The 25,993-nt window shown below is 41.2% G+C and overlaps 1 protein-coding gene across 2 annotated transcripts; it reads left to right on the top strand.

The window, feature by feature from the left end:
• The first annotated feature begins 3,830 nt into the window (after positions 1-3,830).
• slco4a1 (solute carrier organic anion transporter family, member 4A1) lies at positions 3,831-24,064 on the top strand. Of its 2 annotated transcripts, XM_041946098.1 has the most exons (13): positions 3,929-3,944; positions 4,407-4,473; positions 5,401-6,521; positions 9,199-9,289; positions 9,538-9,659; positions 10,466-10,577; positions 11,841-11,995; positions 13,520-13,790; positions 17,641-17,803; positions 19,331-19,506; positions 20,338-20,402; positions 20,536-20,684; positions 21,380-24,064. In XM_041946098.1, exons 3-13 carry the CDS (start codon positions 5,675-5,677, stop codon positions 21,548-21,550), a joined length of 2,322 nt encoding a protein of 773 aa, XP_041802032.1. In that variant the 5' UTR covers positions 3,929-3,944; positions 4,407-4,473; positions 5,401-5,674; the 3' UTR covers positions 21,551-24,064. The 2 variants fall into 2 exon arrangements, with proteins under 2 accessions (XP_041802033.1, XP_041802032.1); XM_041946099.1 differs by lacking the exon at positions 4,407-4,473 and having other exon boundaries at positions 3,831-3,944.
• The last annotated feature ends 1,929 nt before the right edge of the window (positions 24,065-25,993 follow it).

Below are 25,993 nucleotides of genomic sequence, written 5' to 3'. Positions count from 1 at the left end.
GACGAACTGCAGGAGAAATAGGGTGCAAATGTAAAGCAGAAAAAGAGCTGATTGACTGAGCAGGAGCTACGATCTGGCAGGGTGAATGTGGCAGAGCGTTACATCCCAAGTGCCTTATTCGATATTTCGGTGCTCCTTGTGTGAAGTCGTTCTGGTACGCTATCTTGAGGCCCATCTCAAAGATCTTATTTCTGCTCTGAGGAACGAGGAGCAAGGAGAAATCTCTGAGGAGCCATGAGTGAGGATACACAAGAGCAACCTGAGCTGATCAGACTGAGCTGATACATCACAGCATCAGTGCAGCTTCATACCAGAGTGAGGACAGATAACAGATTAAACTCAGATATATCCCTCCCAAGAATTATTTTTTACTTATTTTTGACTTTGAGTCACCATCTAGTTACAAATCTGTGTTAATTGTAGATATGAACAACAAAAAGACCACAAACAACTTTCTACATTGATGAGAAAGATTTTTCTTTTCATGATCTATTATTTCCCCCATTAACTTTTATTATGGATACAGTTAAAGTCAGAGAGAGTGTGTGTGCAGACACAAATTTATCAGACGTCTGTACAGCCGTTAAACCCACAGACACCTGATCCTTCACGTGACGCTTCAGAGGAAAGGATGTCTAATTTCTCATGGTTTCCTTGCGTCTCCTCGTGCATCCTGGGAGGGACTAAGACGGCAGTGAGGGAAACATGGATGCAATGAAAGAGACTTGGTTGTAGCCTTTGTTGGAATCGTGATTACAGGATAGGATGAGAGGCTCTGCTCGGGCTCCAGCACCCCCGTCTTTGAGGGAGATAAAACAGGGCTGTGCACAAACCATGTAAGGAGTTGTGTGGGTTTTGTTCAAAGTTGGAGTGTGTGTGAACCCTGTGGCTTCACTGTGAGGACACAGTACTTGATGGTCAATAATTACCTCCAAACTAATACCGCCGATTATTGAATCACAATGTTGCTTTTCTCTTTCCATGTGTGTGGAAGACAGACAATGTGTGGGTGTGGAGGCTTTTCAGTTGTTTGAAGGCACCTTTAATGGAACTAACAAAAAATGTTATGATAAAGTGTAATCTTACTGATTACTTTTGCTGTTATTTCCAAATAGCTTAACTTGCCTGACATTGCCAGTAGTAATTTTGGGGCCACAAAACCAAAGTATTCACTTAAAGGAGGTCTAAAATTTCCATATAGCTAGACAGTTGTGGGACATTGTTCTAGTCTATGAGTTTAATCATTTGATATAATATTAATATGAAAACTGCTAATTAATGCAGGTTTAAAACTACATTATGTACTACATGCCGTCTTTGTGCACTCGAAACTGAAATCTGACTGTCATCACTGGCCTCATTAACCCTGATTGTCCCCCCAGATTGTCGCGAATTCGCATTGTACCACTTTAATCCACTTTGCAGCCGAATCGAGCATGCATGCAGTCTTCATGAAGGTAGATGCACAGGGACTTGAGGACACATGCTCCTCTTGTACGTATTGTGTCATCCTGTGGAAAACGGGAACCCATTCTGACAATATTCAACATTTTCGGCAGCAGTTTGAAAAAAGAAATCTGCAGTCTTCAAAGCAAACTATTTAAAAGCATTTCATAAGGATAGGTCTACCCATTTTAACACAAACCTCAGAGATGGCCACCATGACATGTCTCCTGTTTTTCCAGCTGCCCCACCTTTGCATCGAAAGTCTCCATCATGCGTGGAGAGTCCCGGTCGAGCTGAGCAAAGAATAGACAGCAGAGGTACAGTTGATATGCACATGAACTCCTTATCAATCTGAAAAACATTAACAAGGCACTTGTCACTCAACCTATCAAAACAATATACACACAGAGAGGATGAACAATGAAATACTAGCTGATCACTATTATATCATATAAGTGAGGAGGAAACAAGTGGTCAACACTACTATGTTTGATCTGTCATTATCTCGGGGGCCTACATAAAACCTGAGCACAGACAGGACATGCAGCTCTTTCTCAGTGAACAGAGCTGGTCATCTGCTTTTCAAGTCTGCAACCAAGGGCTGTCCTTGCACAACTTCCTGCCTTGTGTATGACAAAGTCTTCAGAGTGCGGTAATCCAGGCAGACATAAAAACACGTTTTACCATGGCTGCGACTACGTCCTGGCACTCCGAACAGAACGGAACAAGCAGCAGGGATACTGAGAATCACTCAAAGGCAGTTGTGGCTATTAGATGTCTGGCCTTGTCTACACCCCAGGAGAAGGCACATAAAAGGTCTATTCAAGACAAGATTATTTTTTCATTTTTAGAAATGAAATTTCAGCTGTAAAAAATATGAACTATAACCCATAACAATAGCTGACCATGCGGATGGAATTAAACTTAAAGAGGGGACAAGGGAACTGTATCAAGGTTAAGCAATTCCTCACTTAGAGTAAAATGTAGCATGAAGTCATACTGTGGGAATCTGGAAAAGCAACAATAAAAGGAGAAATAATTATATGATAATTAGAATTACTTAAAATTAGAATAATAATTATTTCTATTAAAGTCAAATAGAAAAGAGAAAAGGTAGTATTGGAAAACAAAATAAAGAAACGAGAAGAACATGAAAAAGCAGATGGAGATATAGATATAATTGAATCCAGCTAAAAAAGGATTGGAAACAACAGAAATACAAGAAATTGAAAAGAATCTAAGGAATACCTATGATCATAGTAATCCAAAGGCACTGAAAACAGACAGAGACAGAGAAAAAAAACTGCAGTATGGACAAAAACACCACACAGAAGAGGAGGAGATGGAAAATAGTTGGCTGGATCTACACGAAGGACAAGAACAAGGCCCTTCCTTTCAACAAAACATTCTTGTTGGTGAATGCCGGTTGTGGAGATGAAATGGAAAATTGTAACTGGTCAAGTGAGGTGTCAATCAAAAAAACTGAGTGCAGTGGCCGAGACCAACGCTTACCTCTACATGCATACTGGAGTTATAGCGGAGAAAACATGGAAGCTTAGCATGCCACAAGCTAATTTAAGAAAATAAAAGTGTTTTGGACTGAATATTTTACTGGATTGGATTGTCTGGACCTTGTAACTGGATCGGTAGATTACTATGAGCCTTCATATATGAGTTGTCTCGGTTTTGTAAATGGGAGCCTTCATATATGAGTTGTCTCGGTTTTGTAAATGGGAGCCTTCATATATGAGTTGTCTCGGTTTTGTAAATGGGAGCCTTCATATATGAGTTGTCTCGGTTTTGTAAATGGGTGTTCATTGTTACTGTTGGTTGTACCTGCTGTTGTGTTGTGACTGTGTTGTGATGGTATGCATCAATTGTGACATCTTCCATATAACATCATATGCACTGTGTTTTCTGCGTGGGAGAAGGATAACAAAAAGTGAAAAGGTCAAAAATCGTGGTGTTGTTAAAACAGCAGGAAATGTATCAACAATATGCCTTTACACGATAAAGTATAAAAAATGTGACATGCATTTCCAACAGATTACCACAGAGTGAATATTAATTTTTTTCTACATTTGAATGGTAGTTTGAATAAAATGATGGATTTCTTTTAACTTGCTTTTGAACTTTGCTTTGTGTGTGTAAGGCACAAATGATCAAAACAATACAGTTTACCTCCAGTAGGAGGCAGCAAAGCTCCAGTGCAGTAGTGGTGGGCGGCATCTCTCAGGTGGATTATGTGGACTGGGAGCACTCCCCTCCCTCTAGACTGCCTCCACTCTGATGGAGCATGTGAATGTGCTGATGTGCTGCCTCAGCGCTGGACTATAAGAGGCTTTGAGAGACCATGAGAGGCTTAGGACCCAGCATGGATACCTCTCTCTGACACTCCATCTTCATTTTACCCTTTTGTCATCTCTGTGTAATTTCTTTTTCATGTATTAACACTCTTAAAAGTCACCAGACCTGTAGATTATCATAACCAGGAAGAGGTAAGGGGCTAAACTGTACATTTATAAGTTGTTTTAGTTTAGAGATTTGTGTTTGTGATGGATTTATTTAGATTTTTTTTCTTAATTAATAGGGCTTGCAAATTAAAGTGAATGTATTTCCTCTGCCTCAATGTTGCGGTCAATGTGTTTGCTGTATGTAATTAAAGAGCAGCATCAGTGAAGTATAATAAAGAGCTGCTTTGAATGTTTTAAACATTGTAGATACACAACTGAAGGCTGGGGCATCTTTATAAAACTTAAAGTTGTCAACATCATGTACATAGCAATGTTAATTTGTAATGTTTTCTCTAAAGCAGTAGATAGGCTGAACCATTTCGCTTCCACGCTGAGCTGCTATAATTTGGTGTGAGATGTGTTTATCTGTTAGCATGTTTATTCCTAATTCATATTATGAGGAAATGAGTCATGATGGAAGTACTCTTTTTCTACTTCTTTTTTCAGTTACCGACGTTGTTGCAGTAGCTTAGGCACAGCGGTTTACTTCGATGGAATATTCCGCTCTGTTTCTGTGAGTTTGCTGTGATTTACACAGTGTGGCAACTCATCAGCTCATCCTTTGTTGATGATTTGCTATTGACTGGCTGAGGAGAGCGCGTCTGTTAATGCTACTGTCGGTAAATTATCAAGCTTGTGTGAAGTTTTATCCGACATGAGGAGCATAGTTACGCTGTTTTGAGTCAATACACCAAAAAAAAAGATCTCTTCTGTTGTTATCAGCATTACGCAGCATCGGTTTGGACTTCTGGGTGATGTATGAATAAACTTTACTTAGTATCCATGCTTTAATCTGCAATATGCATTTCTAAAGTGATCTTAATATATTTATTATATGAGTGTGTTTAGGAGTAGAAATGTACATACTATGTGTCAAGCGGAACCAATTAGTCAAATGAAATCTCATTTTACAACAGCTAGATCTGCACATAGTTTTTTATGTTTGTGTTAATGAAAGCTGCGATCTGTATTTGTGCTTGCTGGAGCAGAGAATGTGAATGATGGTTTATCACCAGTGTGTGCTTTTTGAGGTCTTTTAGGCCTAACTTGTGTAAAAGCGTTTGTGTGCAACTCCTGATAACATTTTCTTTGTAGAAAAGCCAGGACTGATTTAGATCCCATGTCAGTGTGTGTATGTGTGTTTGCCATCCACACAACCACAGATCTCACAATGTCAGTTATCCCGACATTAATAGTCTCGAGTTCTGATGTGTTTGATGTAAGGATCACATCGTCTCAAGGAAAATACAAAAAAAAAAAGAAAAAAAAAAACACATGCGAGATTCAGTTTTTACTTGGTAATACATTATCTGAGCTGTGTCACTGAGTCATCCTTTGAGATTTCTATGTATCATTCATTCATGCAACTATTAAAAACTTTAGCACTTCTTTAACTCTTTCTGTCTTTCTCTCTCTCTCTCTGTCTCTTTGCCCTCCATAGGATGTAATTACTCAACATCAGTATAGACCAGTAACCAGGAGCACCTAAAGAGCCTTAACAAATATTCAGTATTGTGGACACAAGCCAAGAACAGATCATTTCAGATACCAGCCTGACAAAGCCCTGACCGCAACAAAATCATCTTGACCTTCAGTTGATTCACATTTCCTTTCTCTACATTGCAACATATTACTCTGTCGTGCCAGTGCAAAGACTTCCTGCGTCTACGCTCCCTCTGTGCCCCAGGACCCTTACAGTGCCCCTCAGAGGGGAGATGCCAGTCTTGCTTAATGCTGATGCCTCCTTCAGCTCCAAGCAGGAGCTCCTGGACCTACAGGACTGCCCTCTCAGTGGGGGTCTCTCTCTGGACACCCCAAGCCCCACGGACTCCCAGATAGGCAGCCCATTAGGCTCAGGACCCAGAAGCCCTTGCAGCCCTGGAACTGATGGCCCTGTTCGGCCACACATTTTCACTGGAGCTTCAACACTCCCAGGCCAGCCATATGGGGTGGAATCAAGACCCAACGCAGAGACTCCTATGGGGTTAAAACTGATCTCCACTGATTCAGATCAGCTATGTGGTTGGGGGGTTCTGACACCCAAAGCTATCCAAGTTTTCAACACCCCTCGTTGGGTGCTGTTCTTCCTTTGCGTGGCCTCTTTCCTCCAGGGGATGATAATCAATGGCTTTATTAACACAGTCGTCACCTCCATCGAGAGGCGTTTTGATCTGCGCAGCTACCAGGCTGGCCTCATCGCCAGCTCCTACGACATAGCAGCCTGTGTCTGCCTTGCCTTCGTCAGCTACTTCGGGGGGACGGGACACAAACCTCACTGGCTGGGATGGGGGGTGCTGATTATGGCACTTGGTTCTCTAGTGTTTGCCTTGCCTCACTTCACCACGCCCTGCTACCAGGTCAGTCTGCCCGAGCGAACGGGAATGTGCTCCGCCAACCGTACCAGTCCGTGCCGGGACAAGGAGGGTGGAGGATTGTCCAACTATCGTTTTGTGTTCATGCTGGGTCAGTTTCTACATGGTGTGGGTGCTACGCCTCTCTACACATTGGGGGTCACATACCTGGATGAGAATGTGAAGTCCAACTATGCGCCTGTATATATTGGTGAGTCATATCAGCAATTCATTTAGGACAGCATGTTGCTGGAGCTTTTGTATGTGTTTTTCTGTCACAAAATGTGACGCAGATTTGAAAGTAGTGTTAGCTGCGGCCTGAGGGAAGGCAGGGTTAGACATGCACCCCTCCCACATCCAGTACATTGACATGCTCCAGGACAAGCGAGAATTTGTCCAATGTATTGAACTTGCTGCATATACATCACAGTTGGAAACTAGGATTTCATCCAAGCATGCATTTTTGAAGTCTGCATGTAATGGTAAACAGTTATTAAACAGTTAACAGGGTAAAATGAAACTACATTCACCATATTAAAATCAAGCAATGTTCTTTTTAACTAATACAAATGTCAGGTCAACAACAGCAAAACTTAATAAACTGTATTTGTTTTTTGCAGCATACATACATCATTATTCCCTCCAAGACTGAATGTCACCATCCATCCACCAACTATTCTTTTCGTCACCTGCTTACATACATTTTCTGAAAGTCTGTTACAGTTCTCCAAGCATTAAGTGTGACCACATCATCTTTTAGCAAACCAAATCATTTTTGCCACAAATTAGTATCTATTAAAATGCATCATGTTTGCATGTTTCAGCAAAAGGTTTACACACACTGGTTACCCACTGACACCTTTCCAGTATATCCACTACAACTTACTGAGGCAGGATTATTCTATTCTATAATTAAATTACTTTCCTGAAATCCCAATTGATTTTCAGGCAGTTTCACTTGGTACAAGTGCCAGACATAGTGCCAGTATTTATGATACAGGATACGTCATTAAATTAGAAATGTGGGTTTTCATGCCAAAATACTTTCTCTTATCTATACATAGTAACAGTAATAGTTCTATAATATTTCAAATAAACTTACCCCACATAATTAGTGTAATTATATTCTTTTTCCTTGCTGCATGGAAAATGGCTGCCATGATATAACTTTGTTTATGAGTTTGTAAATAAATGAAGAATTAATTAATGATAATAAAAAAAACATAATTACAACAACCAGTTAAAGGTTAAGTAAACTTCTGACAGGTTTCACTATGCTGTGATTTTATCTTCAGTGAAATATGCACATTTGGCTAATTTACATTTGAAGTCACTATGTTCAAAAAATAAACATATCCAGTGTATCAACGGCGCTGTGCAGAGTTGCATTGGAACAGCTGCATATTCTCAGAAACTAGTCCTACGATTTTGTACAACTGAAAATAAATGACTTCGGGCTGCATGTATGTTGCTGTAATCACAGTAAATATATAAAAAGTTGATGATTGATTAATATCATATTATACATAAGCATCTTACTGATTTTTAAAATGATTTTTTAAAAGCGTTCAGCTTTTTTTTCTTTATTTGACATGACAGGCAAAATTAGCTTAACAGTCATACAGTATAGTCATATTAGTTTAAACTAAGAATAAGTTATTAAGTCATATCAGCACAGCAGGAACATAATACACAGCAGATAGATCAAGCGGATTCTGGCTGCCTTAGTATGCTACTGACCTAAACACGATTCATTTCCCTTTGTGGAAAATAAAGAACATCTATCGATCTATTTATCTATCCATCCATCCATCCATCCAGCCAACCAGCCAACCATGTATCCAGTCTCAACTCTCTGGAGAAAAGCAGTTCTCACCCTGTATTCCAGCTGCTGCTTCTATAGGCTGTACATGCCAGGGTGCGAGTCCTCAGAGTAAATTTCCTTCAGCTCTCCTGAATTAACCTCATGTCATTTACGAGCAGGTGGTTCAGGAGTTCACAAATGACGTAGCAGAGTTGTCTGAATCTCCTAGTTACATTTTCAAACACCTGATATTGTTGGTAGATCTTATCCCCTCAAATGTCACCTCAAGGCCTCCAGATTGAGAGCTGTGAGGCAGCTTGTCCTGTCAGTCTGTGAAGCCAGCTTAAATAATGCAGCTAAGTAGACCTAATACCACATATGAGGTGCTCCACTGCAAATATTTTAATTGCCAAGTACTTTGTTACAAATAATTAACTGAACAATATATACAACTCCATTGCTGTTCAGGAACACTTTGGTTCAGAGTGTGTACGGAGAGGAGGAAGTATTCACAGATGGTCTGGTGTCAGTGTGTTAGTGAGAGAGAGAGAGAGACAGCGAGAGTGGAGAAAGGTAGGACTGTGCCAATCAATGTGCTGTGCACAACTCTACAATGAAATCTTAAATAGGAAGAAAAAATAACAGAAAATCAATATATGGCAGTCAGTGTTGTGACAGGCCGTGACAAACAGATCAGTGCATGGGAAATCACCATTCATCTTCACCATTCATCATTCACTCCAGACATCAATAGAGCAAAACATCCCTAAATTGTGACTTGTCCCCTTTGCCCATTTCAAATAGCAGCAGAGTGCAGTAAAGTAAAACCCACTAAAGCAAATGCTGCCACCACACACACACACACACACACACACACACACACAAACACACAGCCTGCGACAGCAACCTCAGTCTTTTAATCATGAAACACTCACTTTGTGGACACAGAGTCCAGTATAGAACAATGGGATAGCTTTAACTTGCAGGACAGGAAGAGTTAAGTAGGAAACAGGAAGTAGACAGGCAGTGTACTGACACGCCCGTGGTCTGGCTCTGTGTCTGTGATCTCCTTCTCTCTCCCCAGGGATCTTCTACACAGCGGCCATTGTGGGTCCAGCAGCAGGCTACCTGCTGGGAGGATACTTCCTCAACATTTACACCGAGATCCACCTGACGTGAGTCTGCTTTGGATGGCAGAATGGACTACAAGAGACTAGAATAGAACTGACCACAGTATATTAGAATAGAGCAGACTAGAATAGAATAGGACTAAACAGAAGTATGTAGTAGTATGTAAAATAGAAGATTGTAGAGTAGAAATGTCACAGGATATAGTGGACAAGCATTTAGAGGTTAATATCAGTAAATGTCAAGTGATTCATACAATGTGTGTGTGTGCGTTTGCGTGTGTGTGTTGTTGCAGTACTGAGATGACCCCTGAGAATCCTCTGTGGGTTGGAGCTTGGTGGATCGGCTTCTTGGCAGGAGGAGCGGCAGCTCTGCTGATAGCATTCCCCATCCTGGGCTACCCACGACAGCTACCGGGTATCACTCTTATCCAATGTGTACACAGCCTAGACTGTATTAAAGAAGTGGACGTAGCTACTGTGACATCGCCCACTGGTTTGTGGGCTACCAATTGAAGCCTCGAGTTTGGCAGTCACCATCTAGGTTTTGTGAAAGCAGAAGCGACCTTCTTCGGACGAGGGTGGAACTAATTCAGATATTGCCAGCGCTAGCTAGCTAGGTTAGCAAAGTGCATTCATAATTCAGGCTAGCTACCTGCGCTGTTAATTGGAAAAAATTGACAACCGACTGCTTAGAGTGTCTTTTAGTACGACGGAATGCTGAACAAACATTTTTAGGTGACCAACATGTTACAGATAACTTTCATTAACTGAAAACACACAGTGAATAAGTCACAACACCCCAAAACAAGCGGCATGAATATGCATTGCCACGCCTTTATCCTGATTTACACATCGCCACGGTTGGAATCTCTATTCACAGAAATCTACGTATGAATGCAGAATCTGTAGATAAGAGACAAGATTTTGGTATCGGAAGTGTTCTGGTTTGTAATCTGAGTAGTATTGACCAGTCATGTTTGAGTGGGCTTTGCTTGCATGCAGGTAAACCCAGGGTGGGGAACTTGACTTTTCACACCTGAAGGGTACGTCCACTTTTTTGGTACAGTCATAATACAGCACCAACACAACAACAGGAAGGAAGTAAAGGAGCTAAAGAGCATTCACATATCAATTTCTATCTTAAACAGAGGTACAAATTGGTATTGGAATGGCAAATGTCCCTCACTGTCTCAGTTACCCTTCCTCTGCCTCTTTCCACAGGCTCTCAGGAGTACGTAGCCATGCGGGTGTCTGAGGCCCACCAGCTTAAAGACGGAAGCCACACCACAGCCTCAGACCCTCAATTTGGCAAATCGGTCAAAGACATGCCAAGGTAGTGAACTTAGTTTCACTAGTGCATAATTGGAGATCAGCGTCTAGTGATCTGTTTAGAGCCCAGGAAGGTTGTTTCAACAGAAAGCGATGGGGAAGAAATGCATGTTTTAAAGGAATGCAAAGCTCCCACTGTTATTTGTTTATGGCTGTGTAATGAAAATGCAAAGTGTTGTCAGACTCTACAATCAATGTGATGGTGATCAGTTTGTTGTGTGTTTGAAGTTTCTTGGTGACATCTGACAGAGGTGCAGACTGATTTTCAAAAACACGTGTGCAGAATCCCTTTTCATGACCCCCTGTAGCTGACAAGAGATACTACTTTTTAATACAGTGTCAAAGAAAGAAAATTCATACTATACATGCTGAAGTTACTAATGTCCTGCTCTTAACATGTGTTTGCAAACAGCAGGAATTTCATATATTCTCACAACAGTAATGTTACGAGTATTATGGATGGCTTCAGTGCTCCCATGGTCCCTGCTGATGGTCTGGGATACACTTTCCCTCACTATGTGTAGTCTCTCTTAGCATTATCACTCCTAGTAGTTGCCATTTCTCAGTGGAATTCCATGTGTTATGGTAGCTAGCCAGAGCTAACAGCGGCCAATGTGAGATTCACAGTGAAAACATTTGGGAAATGTGATACAAATTCACCTCTAAAAAGTAATGGCCATTGAGTATCCCTGTAGTAGTAACCAGAGTGTAGCAAGTGGCTCAAAAAATGTCCATATATAAGCTGTTATGCCGTTCTGACAATGTGTTTTCTACACCACTCCTGTGTGTATGCTCGTCTGCTTGTAAACCGGAAACCAGTCTGCTCTGAACGAATTAAGTGCTCACACGGGTAGCAATTGTTCTTTTCTGATAACTTGGCAACAACAATCCCTTCATATTCAAATATAAAGGAAATAAATGTCCCATTCCCAGACAAGCTCTGTTCAGGCAGGCTGTGGCTGTCGAGTTGACATGAGTGACAGCCCTGCCTCCTTTCCAGTTCACAACTTGGTCTACTATGAGCTCAGCAGCCACAGTGTGCTGTCATCTCTGTAGCACAGGGGATTACAGAGACACAGAGTAAGGCGATAATCACGGCATATTATGTAAGATGACGCTATATCTTTTGATCTCATATAGTGTTCATCTGTATTAGGAACGTCTCCAGGCTGTTGAGATTAGAGCAGCCTGGTTTAATTAAAAGCTAAGATAAAGTTTATTCAGTGAGTTGCACGCCCGTTATTCTCTCTTCTGTTTCTTTCTCCAGATCTGTGCTGCTCCTCCTAAAGAATCCCACCTTCCTGTTCCTGTGCTTGGCTGGGGCGACTGAAGCCACCCTCATTGCCGGCATGTCCACCTTTGGTCCAAAGTTCTTGGAGTCACAGTTCAGTCTCAGTGCATCCGAGGCTGCAACATGGTTTGGTGAGTGACTAATAAAGAAGTAATAGATTAGATAGAGGTGAAATCATACAGCACATGATGCAAACCAAAATGGTTGATTAAATGTATTTCAAAGCCATCTTAGATCTGTATAGCTTCTGTTTTTCATTCATGGTTCTAACTGTAAACTGCCAAGACGGATTTTTGCTATGTGACCCTGAATGGTTCCTTTGGAGATGTTGGAGACATTAAACATCTATAATCCCACTACTCCAGAATTTGCACAATGCTTCTTATCATTTCTTCCAAAATAACAGTATAAAGAAATAGATTTTTTTAAATCCCAGAAACATATTTTTTGTGGATTCTGAGAGATGGACATTGAAAGAGATTTCATGCTTGAGTGTTTCACTGACATTCCTAAATTTAAGTTAACTCTAACTGGTCACGGATTTGCAAGATATGCACTAGGTGCAAAGGAAAATTTTGCTGTGAGTGTGGAGTGTATATATGGAAAGTATTGAGAAATATAAAAAAACTACACCAGGATTGAAACATAGCATGTATGAGATAGAAGGATGTTTCCAGTAGCGCAAAGATAAAAAGTATGTCGGTGGACACAGTGCTACATTATACAATGCCTGAGTTGAGTTGAACAACCTGACTTCTGTTAATATGAAGGACCTGCAGTGCGGTTCCTTCTTAAAGAGTGGATGCAGCAGTCAGTTAGTGGAGGAGCTGCTGAGGGACACCACAGAGTCATGCAAAGGGTGAGAGGGGTTGTCAATGATAGCTGTCAGCTTGGCTAACATCTTCCTCTTGCCTACATTCTCTATGGTGTCCAGAGGGCAGTCCAGGACAGAACCAGCCCTCCTGACCAGTTTGTTCAGTCTCTTTCTGTCCCCCTCAGAGCTTCCACAGCCCCAGCAGACCACCGTGTAGAAGATTGCAGATGCAACCACAGAGTCATAGAATGTTTTTAACAGTGTCCTACATACTCCAAAGGACCTCAGTATTCTCAGCAGATGGAGACAACTTTGGCCCTTTGGTCCTGTCCAGGGCATCTGTATTGGTGGTCCAGTCCAGTTTGTTGTTGAAGTGCACACCCAGGTATTTGTACTCCCCCACCCTCTAAATGTCCAAACCCTGGATGCTCACCAGTGTGATTTGTGACACTTTCCTGCAGAAGTCTGTCATCATCTCCTTGGTCATACCGGCGTTGATGTGCAGGTGGTTCAGTCCACACCAGTCGACAAAGTTAGTGATGACTCCCTGTATTCCAGATTGTTCCCCTGTGATACACATCCAACGATGGCTGTATCATTTGAGAACTTCTGGATGGGATAGCTGTCAGTGTTGTGTCAGAAGTCTGACGTGTAGAGGGTGAAGAGGAAAGGAGAGAGCACAGTACCCTTTGGTGGCCATGAATTTTCACAGAAAATTCAACACTCCGTGGCCAATTCAAGACATCCTATCGCTCTTTGTTTTAAGGTGCATTTTCATTTAAGTGCCTTAGAGTGGAGTCTGACTGCATTCATGTTGGTGTTATTTATCTCGCTCTCCCAGGATACATGGTGGTACCAGCAGGAGGTGGTGGCACCTTCCTGGGCGGCTATATCGTCAAGAGATTGAACCTGCGCTGTCGAGGCATCATCCGCTTCTGCATGATGTGTGCAATGGTCAGTCTGCTCGCTATCTTCATCTTTCTCATCCACTGCCCAAATGTGCCCATGGCTGGTGTAACAGCACCATACCAGTCTGGTCTGCTGGAGGAACACCGACTGGACCAGTACAAACACCTGTATGACGTGCCCAGCAAACTGCGCCTTAGAAACAGGTGGGCAGTATTTATTTTAGCTCATATCTTGAGGAAGATAGGTAGTTGATGGCCAACACTATTCCTGCTATCACTAAACACAAAAGATAACCAACTGAAAGTAGCAGCAATGTTACAACGACAGCCCTTTATAATGTTATATTAGCTTTAGCATTAATGTCATCTTAACTTTAATAAATGTGTGGGTGTTTTTTGTGGGTTGTCCCAGCTATTTTGTTGTTTTTTGTCTAATTTTAAGTGGGATTGCTGATGAGTTTAGTACATCAATCTTTTATTGTTTTCCTTGCGAGAGTATAAACATTACTAAGTATTGCTGAGGAGGATGCATTTTATCAATCAGGAGCATACAGTGTGTGATTCTGCAGATGAATGCAGGTCATAAAACAAGAATTTGCATTGACAGCAATTAGTTCATTGTTTTTTAGGGACACGGGGCAACGTCCCGAGTCACTGGCTCCTACAGCTATTTCATAGCTGCAGGAGCCAGTGACTCGGGGCGTAGCCCCGAGTCACTTATTACTATCCCGCGCGTTTCTTCTTCTTCTTCTTCTTCTTCTTCTTATTATTTTTCATCTTCCTCCAAGTTTTCGTCCTCAAACTCGCCCCGCAGCTTTGAGAAAACCCTCGCAAATTATATATCAAAACGTGCGTATTGTTCGGGATCGGTGTGCTATTACTTTTCTCAAATTTATCGCAGTTTTTCGCGTCGTAAGACGCGAAAAACTGCGATAAATTTCCCATAAGAAATGAATGGGACGGGCGAAAAAAACAAGATTGAAATTGGAGTTTTTCAAACATCTGTAGCTCAGGCATACATTCACCGAGAGACTTCATTTCAACTTTAAAATGTAGACCCAAGTCTGGTCTATTGGTGTGTTCATCCACATTTTGATTGGTCCTATAGTTTTTGATCAGTCACTGTTCAATGACAGTGATCGTTTGGCGGGAAATTTTGAGATTATAATGGGTGTGTATTGCGCGGAATGTTCGTGCTAGAGTGCGTGCTAGAGTGGCACAGAGTCTAAAAACGATCTGAAAATCTTCTCTTTTTCTCGTCGCTACGGCCACAAATTACACTCTACACGCATAATTTTGGGCTCATTTTGTAGACAAACTTGTCCTCTTTCGTGTGATGTCCTCGAAAAAGCCGAGAGACTTACTGAATTTAAATAGTGAGACGTTTTGTGCAGCCAGCGCCCTCCTGTTCTCCCATTAAGTCCCATGTTAAAATTCAGAGCTGTTTTGTGAGCAAAGCAGAAATGCCTCCTGTCTTTAGATCGCCATAAAACGAAAAGTTGTTGTGTCAGGAATAAAACGAGGAGATGGCCGGACTCAGGAAGTTCTCGGGAGTCCGATGATCTATAGTACACTCTGATACGAGGTACGGTTCTCTCACCAGAGGATTTAGTTCAGGAGGTTCGCCGAACCCAAATCTCACTGCATACAATACAAACTCCTGTTCTCTGAGTCGCAGAGTCTTTTTAAGTCGACCATTTTGTCATTTTTCTAAAGAATATCTGGACATAAAACACACGTACATCTGGCCCAGACTTGTCCGCATCTCACAGTGTAATCGGTTTTTTGATAGCAGCTACGGTTTTGACACAATCGCAAGTTGTTCGGAAGAAACCGACAGCGAAAAAGCCGCTTTTCAAGGGAGGAGTTTAACAGGTGCAACTGTCATTTACACACACACCGGTCAATAACCCACGCACACACATCTGCAGGACAACAAGCCTGAGAATGATTATCTTAACGAGCTCAGTCAAAACAAGGGCATTGTTTGAAAACAATCTCCATCCAACAAACAGTTAAACTCAGCTTCACCAAGCGCTTTGCCAAAAAGGTTGAGAAAGTAGTCACACAAATGCACACACAAAAAGGGCTAACCAACAGCTAAAAAGTGATTAAAAACAGCACGTCAAAACTGAACAGGAACAGGTAAACAGTGGGAGAGGTGCAGAGGTAATTATCAGCAGGTGGGGCAGAAGTTACACAGGCACACACGCACACACACACATTCAGACACATATATACTATACACATCTCCATGTTGGAGCTGGTTGGGCTGCTTGTGTAGTTCAAGCAGACACACACACACAAACAGACGAAGACACACACATACGCAGTCACACACAATGACAGATACATAAACACACACACACAGACAAATGCATAATGAAAACCCCATCCCCCCGCCCCCTTGTTAACGCCGTTAGCTCTGTTAGCTCTGTTAGCACAGTTAGCTCTGTTAGCATTAGCGCCGTTAGCTCTATTCGCACCGTTAGCTGTTAGCTCCGTTAGTGTTAGCTCTGTTAGTGTTAGCTCTGTTAGCTCTGTTAGCATTAACTCCATTCATGCTTATTGATTCAGTTCATTAATTCATGTTAACAGAGACATGAAGCAGAGGAGAGAAGCAGACACAGACAGCTGAGGTGATCAACAGAGACAGACAAGGAGAAAGCCACAGAAACAGACGAAGACACACACATACGCAGTCACACACAACGACAGATACATAAACACACACACACAGACAAATGCATAATGAAAACCCCATCCCCCCGCCCCTTTGTTAACGCCGCTAGCTCTATTAGCTCTGTTAGCACAGTTAGCTCTGGTTGCGTTAGCGCTGTTAGCTCTATTCGCACCGTTAGCTGTTCGCTCCATTAGTGTTAGCTCTGTTAGCTCCGTTAGCATTAGCTCCATTCATGTTTATTGATTCAGTTCATTAATTCATGTTAACAGAGACATGAAGCAGAGGAGAGAAGCAGACACAGACAGCTGAGGTGATCAACAGAGACAGACAAGGAGAAAGCCACAGAAACACAGCTGAGAGCAATTCATTAATCAGGGACTGACTACCTCTGATATCTGCCGTTTTCTCACATTGCAGCCTTTTTCAATTGTCCGCTGCTTCGCCATAGTTTCTCCTAGAGACTTCATTCAAACTTTAAAACGTAGATAATTTTGTCGGCTCCAAATGACCCTCGGCACATTTTGATATCTCTTACGGTTTTCGAGCTATGACCATCGAAGGCCGACGTAAGACGCGAACAACTGCGATAAATTTCCCATAAGAAATGAATGGGGAAATTTCCTCAAATTTCAGCCTTTTTCAATTGTCCGCTGCTCGGGCATACTTGGTCCTAGAGACTTCATTCAAAGTTTAAAACGTAGATAATTTTGTCGGCTCGAACACACCCCGTGTCCCTTTCAAAATTTCCCAGAGGGAATTTTCTAGTTCAAATTACACTTTAGTTATTATTGTAGGGTGTGTGTAATGTAGTACATTTTATTTTAGCATATCTTTCACCTCTGAGATTTCACTTTTTGTTCGCTATTGTGAATAAAAGGTTGTCCACATATTTTTTATCATTGTTTTCATTCATGAAAGTAACACACACATACAGGTGGTGCTCACTGTTGCAAAGGAAATGCTTTGTTTCAGTTTTATAATCCTCCTTTAAATCCTTCATACTTTGTAGGTGTACATTAATGGTTAATATGGAACTGACAAACAGCAGTGCAAATAGTTGATTTCTTTTGTAAGAACTGATGTGGAGCGTAAACTCAGGAATGTCAATTCATAAACCAAAATTTATTAAGATATCGACAATTTGTACGGCTTATTCATGTGCTTTTCCAGCAATGTCTCTATGTTCTTATTACAAATATTATCATCATGATAACTTGTATAGGAGTGACATAATATTAAAAAAAATCTGAGTGTGTGTGTGTGTGTGTGTGTGTGTGTGTGTATGTATATATATAAATAAATATATATATATAAACATTTATTATTACAGATTATGACCTCCTTCTTTGCCCTCTGCCCTCATGTCTGCAGCTCATCTTTGGAGGAGAACCTGACAGTGGGCTGTAATGCAGACTGTAGTTGTGCCAGAGAGCTGTACAACCCAGTGTGTGGAGCAGACGGTGTGATGTATTACTCCCCCTGCCACGCCGGCTGTAGGTCCATCAACCACACAAAACACTCCACAGGCAAACAGGTACAGTACACACACAATACACAACTTAACTCTGACTAGAGCAGTGTTAGCCTTGATTTATTAGGATCTGAGACAGTTTAACCTTCCTGTTAATCACCTATTGTGTATTCAAAATTAAAATGTTGACAGCTGAAGCTACAGCAGCTCTATGGGATTGTATTGAGTGCACAGACTGGCACATGTTCAGAGAAACAGGAGCACACATCAACCCTGAGCAATATACATCAACTGTGACATCATACATCAGCAAATGGAACAAATGGAAAAATGATAAATGGAGAGGTGAGCCTAAAAACACTGCCTCCCAGTCAGGAGACAAGGAAGCATACAATGCTGCCAGAGCAGTCTTGCTAGCATCAAGGAGGGAAAGCAGAGACATCAGCAGCTGCTGAAGATAGACTTTAACACCAAGAACACAAAAGATATGTGACATCAACCATCATGTGAGAGGCCATGTTGCCAAATAAGCACATTTTATGCTCATCTTGATCTCCTCAACAAAAAGTCAGCTGTCAAGTAGACTTAACCTCCAATGAACCTGCCACAGTTAGTCTCCACAGCAGTGAAAAGAATCCTGCTTAGAGTCAACATGAGTGAAGCCTGATGACATCCCTGCCGGTGAACTAAAAACATGTTCTAGTCACCTACTTTATGTTATAACTGACATTTTTAACATATTAATGTCACAGGAGAGTCTCTCCATGCCCTGTGGCACTCCCCCACCAACTTCTGATGAATTCTGAACTTCTTCTCCAGCACACCAAAGACATTCAAAGACAACACAGTTTGGTCTCCTCCACTCTAGTGCTCAACACTGGAGCCCCCCAGGGCTGTATGCTCAGCCCACTGCTGTTCACACTGTGAACCCATAGCTGCAGTCCCCGACAATGATAAGAACTTTTATTTCAATGCAAAATAAGAATCTTAGTAATAATAATATAATAATAATATATATAGTATATTTCAAACACAACAACTGTTTTTTCCACATTAAAAATAGACATATTACTGGAAACACAACAGTCTCTTGTTACACAACAACTTGAAATGAATGAACTTACATAATGAAGTAAGTTAAAGATATTTTAGTTTTGCCTTGTCTGTCCATGAGTGCCTGGTCAGAATCATATTTGGGATATAATCGTAGTTGGACTGGCCATCAGGATCATCACAAAAACAAGAGCGAGAGAGATGTGTTGTTGGCTCACTTTAATGCTATTGCTTTAACAATAAGCAATAAAGCCTACAATAGGTCTGCATTAGTAAATCAATTTAAATATGTTGGGCAGCTGTACAGCATTGCTGTGCTGTCAGTATTGTGTTTAATCAAAAATGTATTGATTTAATGATTCATTTAATCTGCGTTGTTCACCCTGGTCAGTTAGTTCTCAACACCTGTGTCTTTCCACATTTTAAAATTGTTGTTCTTTCCTGTCTTCCAGCCCTCACAACAAATTCCTCACATCCAATTTGCCAAGCGTGCATGACCCGGGGCTCTCCATTTGTTCATTTTGTTCCTTTTTTTAGGTGTACTCTGGATGTAGCTGTGTGGTGGGTAATGTGTCCTGGGGTGAGGAGGGCTTTGCTCTGGCAGGGAAGTGTGGCAGCTCCTGCCACCACATGCCAGCCTTCCTCTCCTTCCTCTTCGTCATCATTTCCTTCACCTTCCTCTGTAGCATCCCAGCACTCACTGCCACACTCAGGTATCCCTCCACTCACTTTGACCTTGATGTCGTGATGTGCAGACTCTAAAAGGCTGTTTTGCATTCATCTGCTGAAGGAAGAAAGTTTCTTTTTGTTCACCTTTAATCTTAGTTTGAGATGTGTATGGAATATGATGTGGTGACATCATAACTAGTTTAGAGGGCAATCATTGGTCTAATATGAAACGTTACTCAAGTGTGGAAATTTTGCATATTCAGAAATTCTGGATTTTTCAACTAAAGAAATTAGCTCATTTGAAAATTGGAATACATGAAGTGACTGGAAGTAAGTTACAGAAAGCAGGGGCAGTGACTTTATATATAAAACATTTATTACTGTCACTATTTACAAAGAATGACCCAGCAATCACACAACAAAATGCTGACTACACATACATAAGACAAGACGTGCAACAAATACATGAATGCTGAACTTGGCAGGGAAGCATACAACAGATGAGTTACCCAAAGAAATAGCAACATTGTTGGCCTCTGGAAGTTGACCATAAGGCAAAGACAGAATTGGACCCTTGCAATGGTGACCAAGGAAATCCACCTTTACGTTCCAGTGACGGCCTTTTTATATGGAAAGGTTGCTAAGGAAATTCAGAGAGGTCTCTGTCCTATCCACGGACGAGCTTGTGGCTCCCTGAGTGTTAGAGGCCACATGCCTTTGGATTTTACCATTAAATTTTGCTTAGTTTCAAATCCCAGTGTTGACTGGTCGTAGAGGAACAGACAAAGCAAATGCAGCAAAAGGAGCTGAAGAAAGTGTCGCAATGATGTTTGAGATCCAGTATGCCTGTATGTCTGATCAGCTCTGTTTTGTAGGTGTGTGCCAGACAGCCAGAGATCCTTTGGACTTGGCATCCAGTGGATTGTGGTACGCACATTTGGTAGGTACACTGTGTTCTTTTACTTTTCTTGTTTACTTTTTTACTTTTAACCTCTAAATCACTACCAATGGGCTGAACTCTCTCCACACAGATGCCATGATCTTGTCCAATCTGTGTTGTTGTTTCCCCACAGGTGGTATTCCAGGACCCATAGCATTTGGCTCCGTGATTGACATCTCCTGCTTACTGTGGCAGGATCAGTGTGGTGAGCAGGGCTCCTGCTACCTCTATCAGAACTCAGCCATGAGCCAGTACACACTGGTAGCTGGCATCATTTATAAGGTAATAGTAACCAGCCATTCACTGTAGTCTTACATTCAGTCTTCAGAACTGATTTATTGTATTTGATCTGCTTGTGAGGTAAGAAGAACCTGACTGATATGGGGTGGGGAGTTGAATCTTCAATGTTGTTGACTTTGGACCCTCCCCTTCATATAAAGCCCCCCCAAATTCTCAAAATACTATAGAACAGACTGGTAGTTGCTTCACTATGAATAACCAAAAGAAGCCTAAATTAGTTAAGGAAATTGAAAAAAGTAAATTAGATTTTTGAGATGTTGCACATGTGGTATGTTTAAAGGACTATTTCAACATTTTGGGAAAACCAAGTATTTCTTTAGTGTCTAGTGAATGTGCTAACTTTCACTCAGAGTATGCCAAGAGGTACTTTTTTAAATTTGGAAAAGCCTCGCTTGCTTTTTCTTCTTGCTTCAGTCTTCATACTGTGCTAATCTAATTTTCTACTGGCTCTAGCATCATACTAAGAACACAGACCTTAGAGTGATATCAATCTTCAATCTAACTTATGGCAAGAAAGAATCCATCCAGCAAGAAATCAAATCAGCATATTTCTTAAAATGTCAAACTACTCGATTTAATTTACTTTTGTCTATATAGCGCCAAATCACAACAAAAGTTGTCCCAGTTGTCCCTTCCCAGGGTCAGCCATCACTCTCATTTGTCCTCCTCTGTTTCAGGTTTTGGGAACAATCTTTTTCCTGTTAGCGAGCGTCCTCTACCAACCTCCTCCTGAGTCGCCTCAAAGCAGCTGTGAGAGCACCGACCATGGAGTAGGGGACATGAGCGACCTGCCTGTCAAAGACCTGCCTGAAGATGGCGTCATTGTCAACCTGCACGCCAGGTTATGATGTCAGAGACCCACTGATCGCTGAGTCTCTGACTGTGTGGATCTATGTGTAGGTGCTGCTTAATGCAGGATGTCTGAATTAGAGGTCTTCATGGATCCACCCGAACCCTAAGACCCGAGACCATCCCGGTACCCATACGGGTTTGGATCCATGTTTTGTACGGTCAGTTGGGTACGGTTCAGGTCCCGTTCTTTTACCACAGGTCTGTTTAAAATTGTATTTAATACCTGAGTGGATCTGACAAGATGTGGTTGTGATCAGACAGTGCTGATCATGATGGTAGTAGTGTGCATACGTGTGTGTGTGTGTGTGTGTCCGCGCGCATGTGTAGGCAGGAGCTGCAAGCAAACTGCAAGGTGCATCTGTAGCCACTCGGTGGTACCAGATAACCTGCACAAGTAAGTTCCCCAGCCCAGGAGGCAAGGGTCAGAGAGCAGAGGTCAGAATCGTCTTGGAAAGCACGGATGATAGCAAATGCTATTGTTAACAGCCATGGCAACAAATGAGCAGTTCAAAAGTGCAAACAGTTGAAATTATCTTTTTTGTGCCAGATCTAACAGAACCAATAGGACCTTTAACATGAAATAACGGGTGGATTGGCCATGCTGCTTAAATCAGTGAGAGAGGAATCACAGTTAACATTGACTTATTTTACCAACCTCTCTGGCAAGGAGGATGGATTTGAGTTTGAGAGTTTAGTTTAACAACTTGTAAATTAGCGTTAACTTGATAAGGTTAAATAAGTAATCAGCTAAAAAATAGCTGCCTATCAGGTCTGTGTCTCCCAGACGAATTTGGGTCCAACTTTTCTTGGTTCTACCTGGGTCCAGATCCCAGGTTTCAAATAACGAAAGTGTCAGGTTGGATTCTGGGAAGCACATTTCTGGGTTGTTTAGGGTTCGTGCACAAATTTTTGGACCTGTGAAGACCTTTTGTGTGAATGTGTGTTTGGGTGGTGATGGGGATGTCTCTCTATACCAACAGCCTTCTCTCAGCCATAATGACACAATGCACCAACATACACATGAGTGCATACGTACACATGCAATCACACAAAATGAATGCAGACACACAAATTCAAACAGGCCCTTGGACACCTTCATGTCACATGCATACTGTTCTGATGCCTGTATGGGCCAGGACACTTCTCAATGAGACTTGCTCCTGGTTAATTTTTTTAAAGGTTTAAAGAAATGTCCGCAAACACACACAAACACACACAGATACACGCACACACAACTTTCTGTTGTACATGCTGACTTCTAACATGCTGCTCTCCTTGAAGAAAATCCTGCTGTGTCTGCATGTGTGTGTATCTGTGTATGTGAGGGCGGTGCCACACAAGTTTTTATATACAAGGAAGCATTTCTACAAATATCTGTGGAAGTCAGATGACATTTCTGTTTCATATTTGTGTAGTTTTCTTTCAAAAGACAATGAAACAGCTGAGATCTGTATGGTGTATATTGTGTATCATGTGAATGAAGCTTCTATGATGTGGAAAAACGGCATTTCCATCCTCTACTTCTGTTCTTTCCCCATGACTGGAAGATGGCTACTGTTACACTGCTTTATGTTCTACCCACAGATAAAGCCATGGTCTTTTACTGTACAAGATCTCCAGGCCAGTAATAATGAAGCCAAATCATTTTCATATCTTATGTCATATTTTAAGCCAAGAGTATCTAAAGGCACTTATATTAATGTAATGTAAACATAGACTATGGGTCACACTACAGCAGCACAAATATATTTTCAATTAGAAAAGCACAGACGTATTTTTGATAGCAACTTGGACACATGTTCAAGAGATTTATGACCAGTCATTGGCCTGAATTTAAAAGTGGTAATACAGAGAAAACCACAATAGGTTTTTGATTGACATAAAATTGATCCGTGCACACACACACACACACACACACACACACACACACACACACACACACACATTGGATTGATTGCTCTGTCTGACAGAGCTCAGCAGAAAGAGCTTTGATGCTTCTCTTCCACAGAAATTGCAAACTGCACTTTAAAAAAAAAGTTTGAAAAGTATGTGTTGACACAATAAAGGCCTGGTCACAACAGCATTTAAAATGGCAAATTTTTGAACATATTCAGTTATTTCCAATGGAATCGCCACAATGAATTCATTCACTCACAGGGATGAAGTACAGCTGCACAATTTCTTTGTGAAATTGTGTATACACTGTCCAAAATGGAGGGCGCTATCGTAGCTTGTTAGCTGTATTTGCACCATCAACTTTTCTAGAGTGATGTGAAACCAGACAAACCAAACATCCTGTTCCAGAGATAAGAGAACCTTATTTAAAATCGCATTGACATTTGTAATCACACAAATAACAACTCCAACTTTGGAATAAAAGCCTTTCTCAAGAGTATGTTGTGTGGTTTACTCCTTATGTGTAGGTAAAGACTGTAATTTACCAAAAGAGAACAGACAAGACAGACATGAACAGCACAGTATTGTTCTTTTCTTTCCCAGGAGCCTCAGACCATCCCCTCTTAAATATGTCTGTAATAACAGTAGGACAGAGTGGCTGCACTGGGAATTGTTTTTTTTTTGTTTGTTTGTTTGTTTGTTTGTTTTTTTGAATGCTTAAAAAAATAATCTTTGCTTAACTTTGATGAGATCATGATGGTTTCCATTTCTAATAGCAAGTGTTGGAGTAGATGCCAATTTGTCTTAGAATATGAAAAGTCAACCACTTTTTTCAGAAAAGTGGGTGAAATAAATGCTGAATGAGAGAGAGTACCGAGTTACAGAAACTAGTGGAAGAGAGGCCCTGACATCATGACCTTGTCTCTCCTTTTAACCGTTCTACGTCAGAGTCCAAACTACTCCACAGAACAGGATGGTGGCACAGGGACTACTTGTAGTTTTAGTTGGTACACCATTGCACATCTGACACACAAGCCAACCAGGAACATGCTAATGCTAGTCACAAAAGCTCTCCAAGCATCTCTCTAGTCCCTCGTTACTGAAGGGGGGGGGGGCACATCAGCTTGGTCACTAACAGGACAAGATGTTCATACAGTTTGTACAGAAGACATATTTGTAGGTTCATCTCCTGTGTCATAACTGTCTGTAAACTATTCCTGTCTTGTGGAGCAAGTTCTACTCAGACAAAGGAGGGAGGAGAAAAGGATAAATAAAAGTGAAGGGTGCAGCATAGCATAGCTTCCTCCATTTTAGACTCTGCAGATCTCCATCAACATTGTTTCGAGGGCAAACTGTTGGTCAAAGCTAACACGCCACATAACATTTGCACAGACTGACTTTTCCCTGTGAGCAACTCCACTGATCAGGCCACACCATCGGAATGAAGTGACCTTGCCGCAAAATATCACTGTTTTTAATGCTGGTTGTAACTGTGCCTTTAAAAGGGATATTTTGGGAAGTAGCTTGTGAGTTGGAGCTGCCCTGGGCAATACTCAATTGGCATGACGTGGAGTATGACAACTCAGAACTGTTATTTTGACCTAATTATCACAGTACTGTAAGTTTGCAAATGTGCCAAAGCAGCTTTGCCTAACAACTCTTGTAGTTTATTTACCTTTGACCTTATTCATGCAAATAATTTATTGAGAATATTTCAGCACTTGTTATTTGCATTCACTGTGTGAAAAAGGAATGCTGTCAGGGTCTCCTGTGTTTTTCTGTCTACAAAAACTCATCATCTTGTCTACTAACAGCCTACTGTATGTTGCCTGTGTTGTTGTCATGTAGGCTACTTTGCTCACATAAGAATTGACTTTAACTCCCTCCAGCCGATGAGGGTTCCATGTCCATGTGAATGTGTAAATGTAGTCCTTATAGTTGTGCTTCTCAATCAATCCCCAGGCTTTGACAAACCACACTGTAAACTGATTTTATTCTTTTTCATTTTGGTTTTGGCACTCTGTTTTTTGTTTTTTTTTAAGAAGCAGTGGACTTGAAATCAGTGATCTTTTTATGTAATTATTCAAAAACGTCAAGTGTTTTCTAATTACAAAACTTTAATGTCAGATCATTTTTTGTGTCTCATTGTTTTTATCATGATTTGTGTGAGTATGTGTGCACGTGTGTGTGTGTGAACTTCCTGCGAACAGAAAAAGACAGATAACATAATACATAACATGATGCAGGAAAAACAACAAAGGGGGCAGCCAAACTCTGTATTCATAAATACAAGCTGTATTTACAATTTTTGTTTCTTTCCTTCCTTCTTCCTCAAGATACGCAGAATAAATAAACAACATTGTCACAATTTTGGAAAAAAAGTTTTCATATGACATTTAACGAGAATTAAAAGGTAGAATCAGGATTCACAAAGGTAATGTTTGTTGAAAAGTCTGTTAACACTGGATGCAATATTGTATAATTTTACATCAGTAATTTTTTTTACTCCCTCCCCTGTTCTGTTCCTGGATCATTGTCGATCT

This window comes from Chelmon rostratus, chromosome 10 (genome assembly GCF_017976325.1).
Source record: "Chelmon rostratus isolate fCheRos1 chromosome 10, fCheRos1.pri, whole genome shotgun sequence".
Lineage (NCBI taxonomy): Eukaryota > Metazoa > Chordata > Actinopteri > Chaetodontiformes > Chaetodontidae > Chelmon > Chelmon rostratus.
The sequence above is the reverse complement of the archived record's forward strand: the minus strand, read 5'-3'. Positions and strand labels throughout refer to the sequence as shown.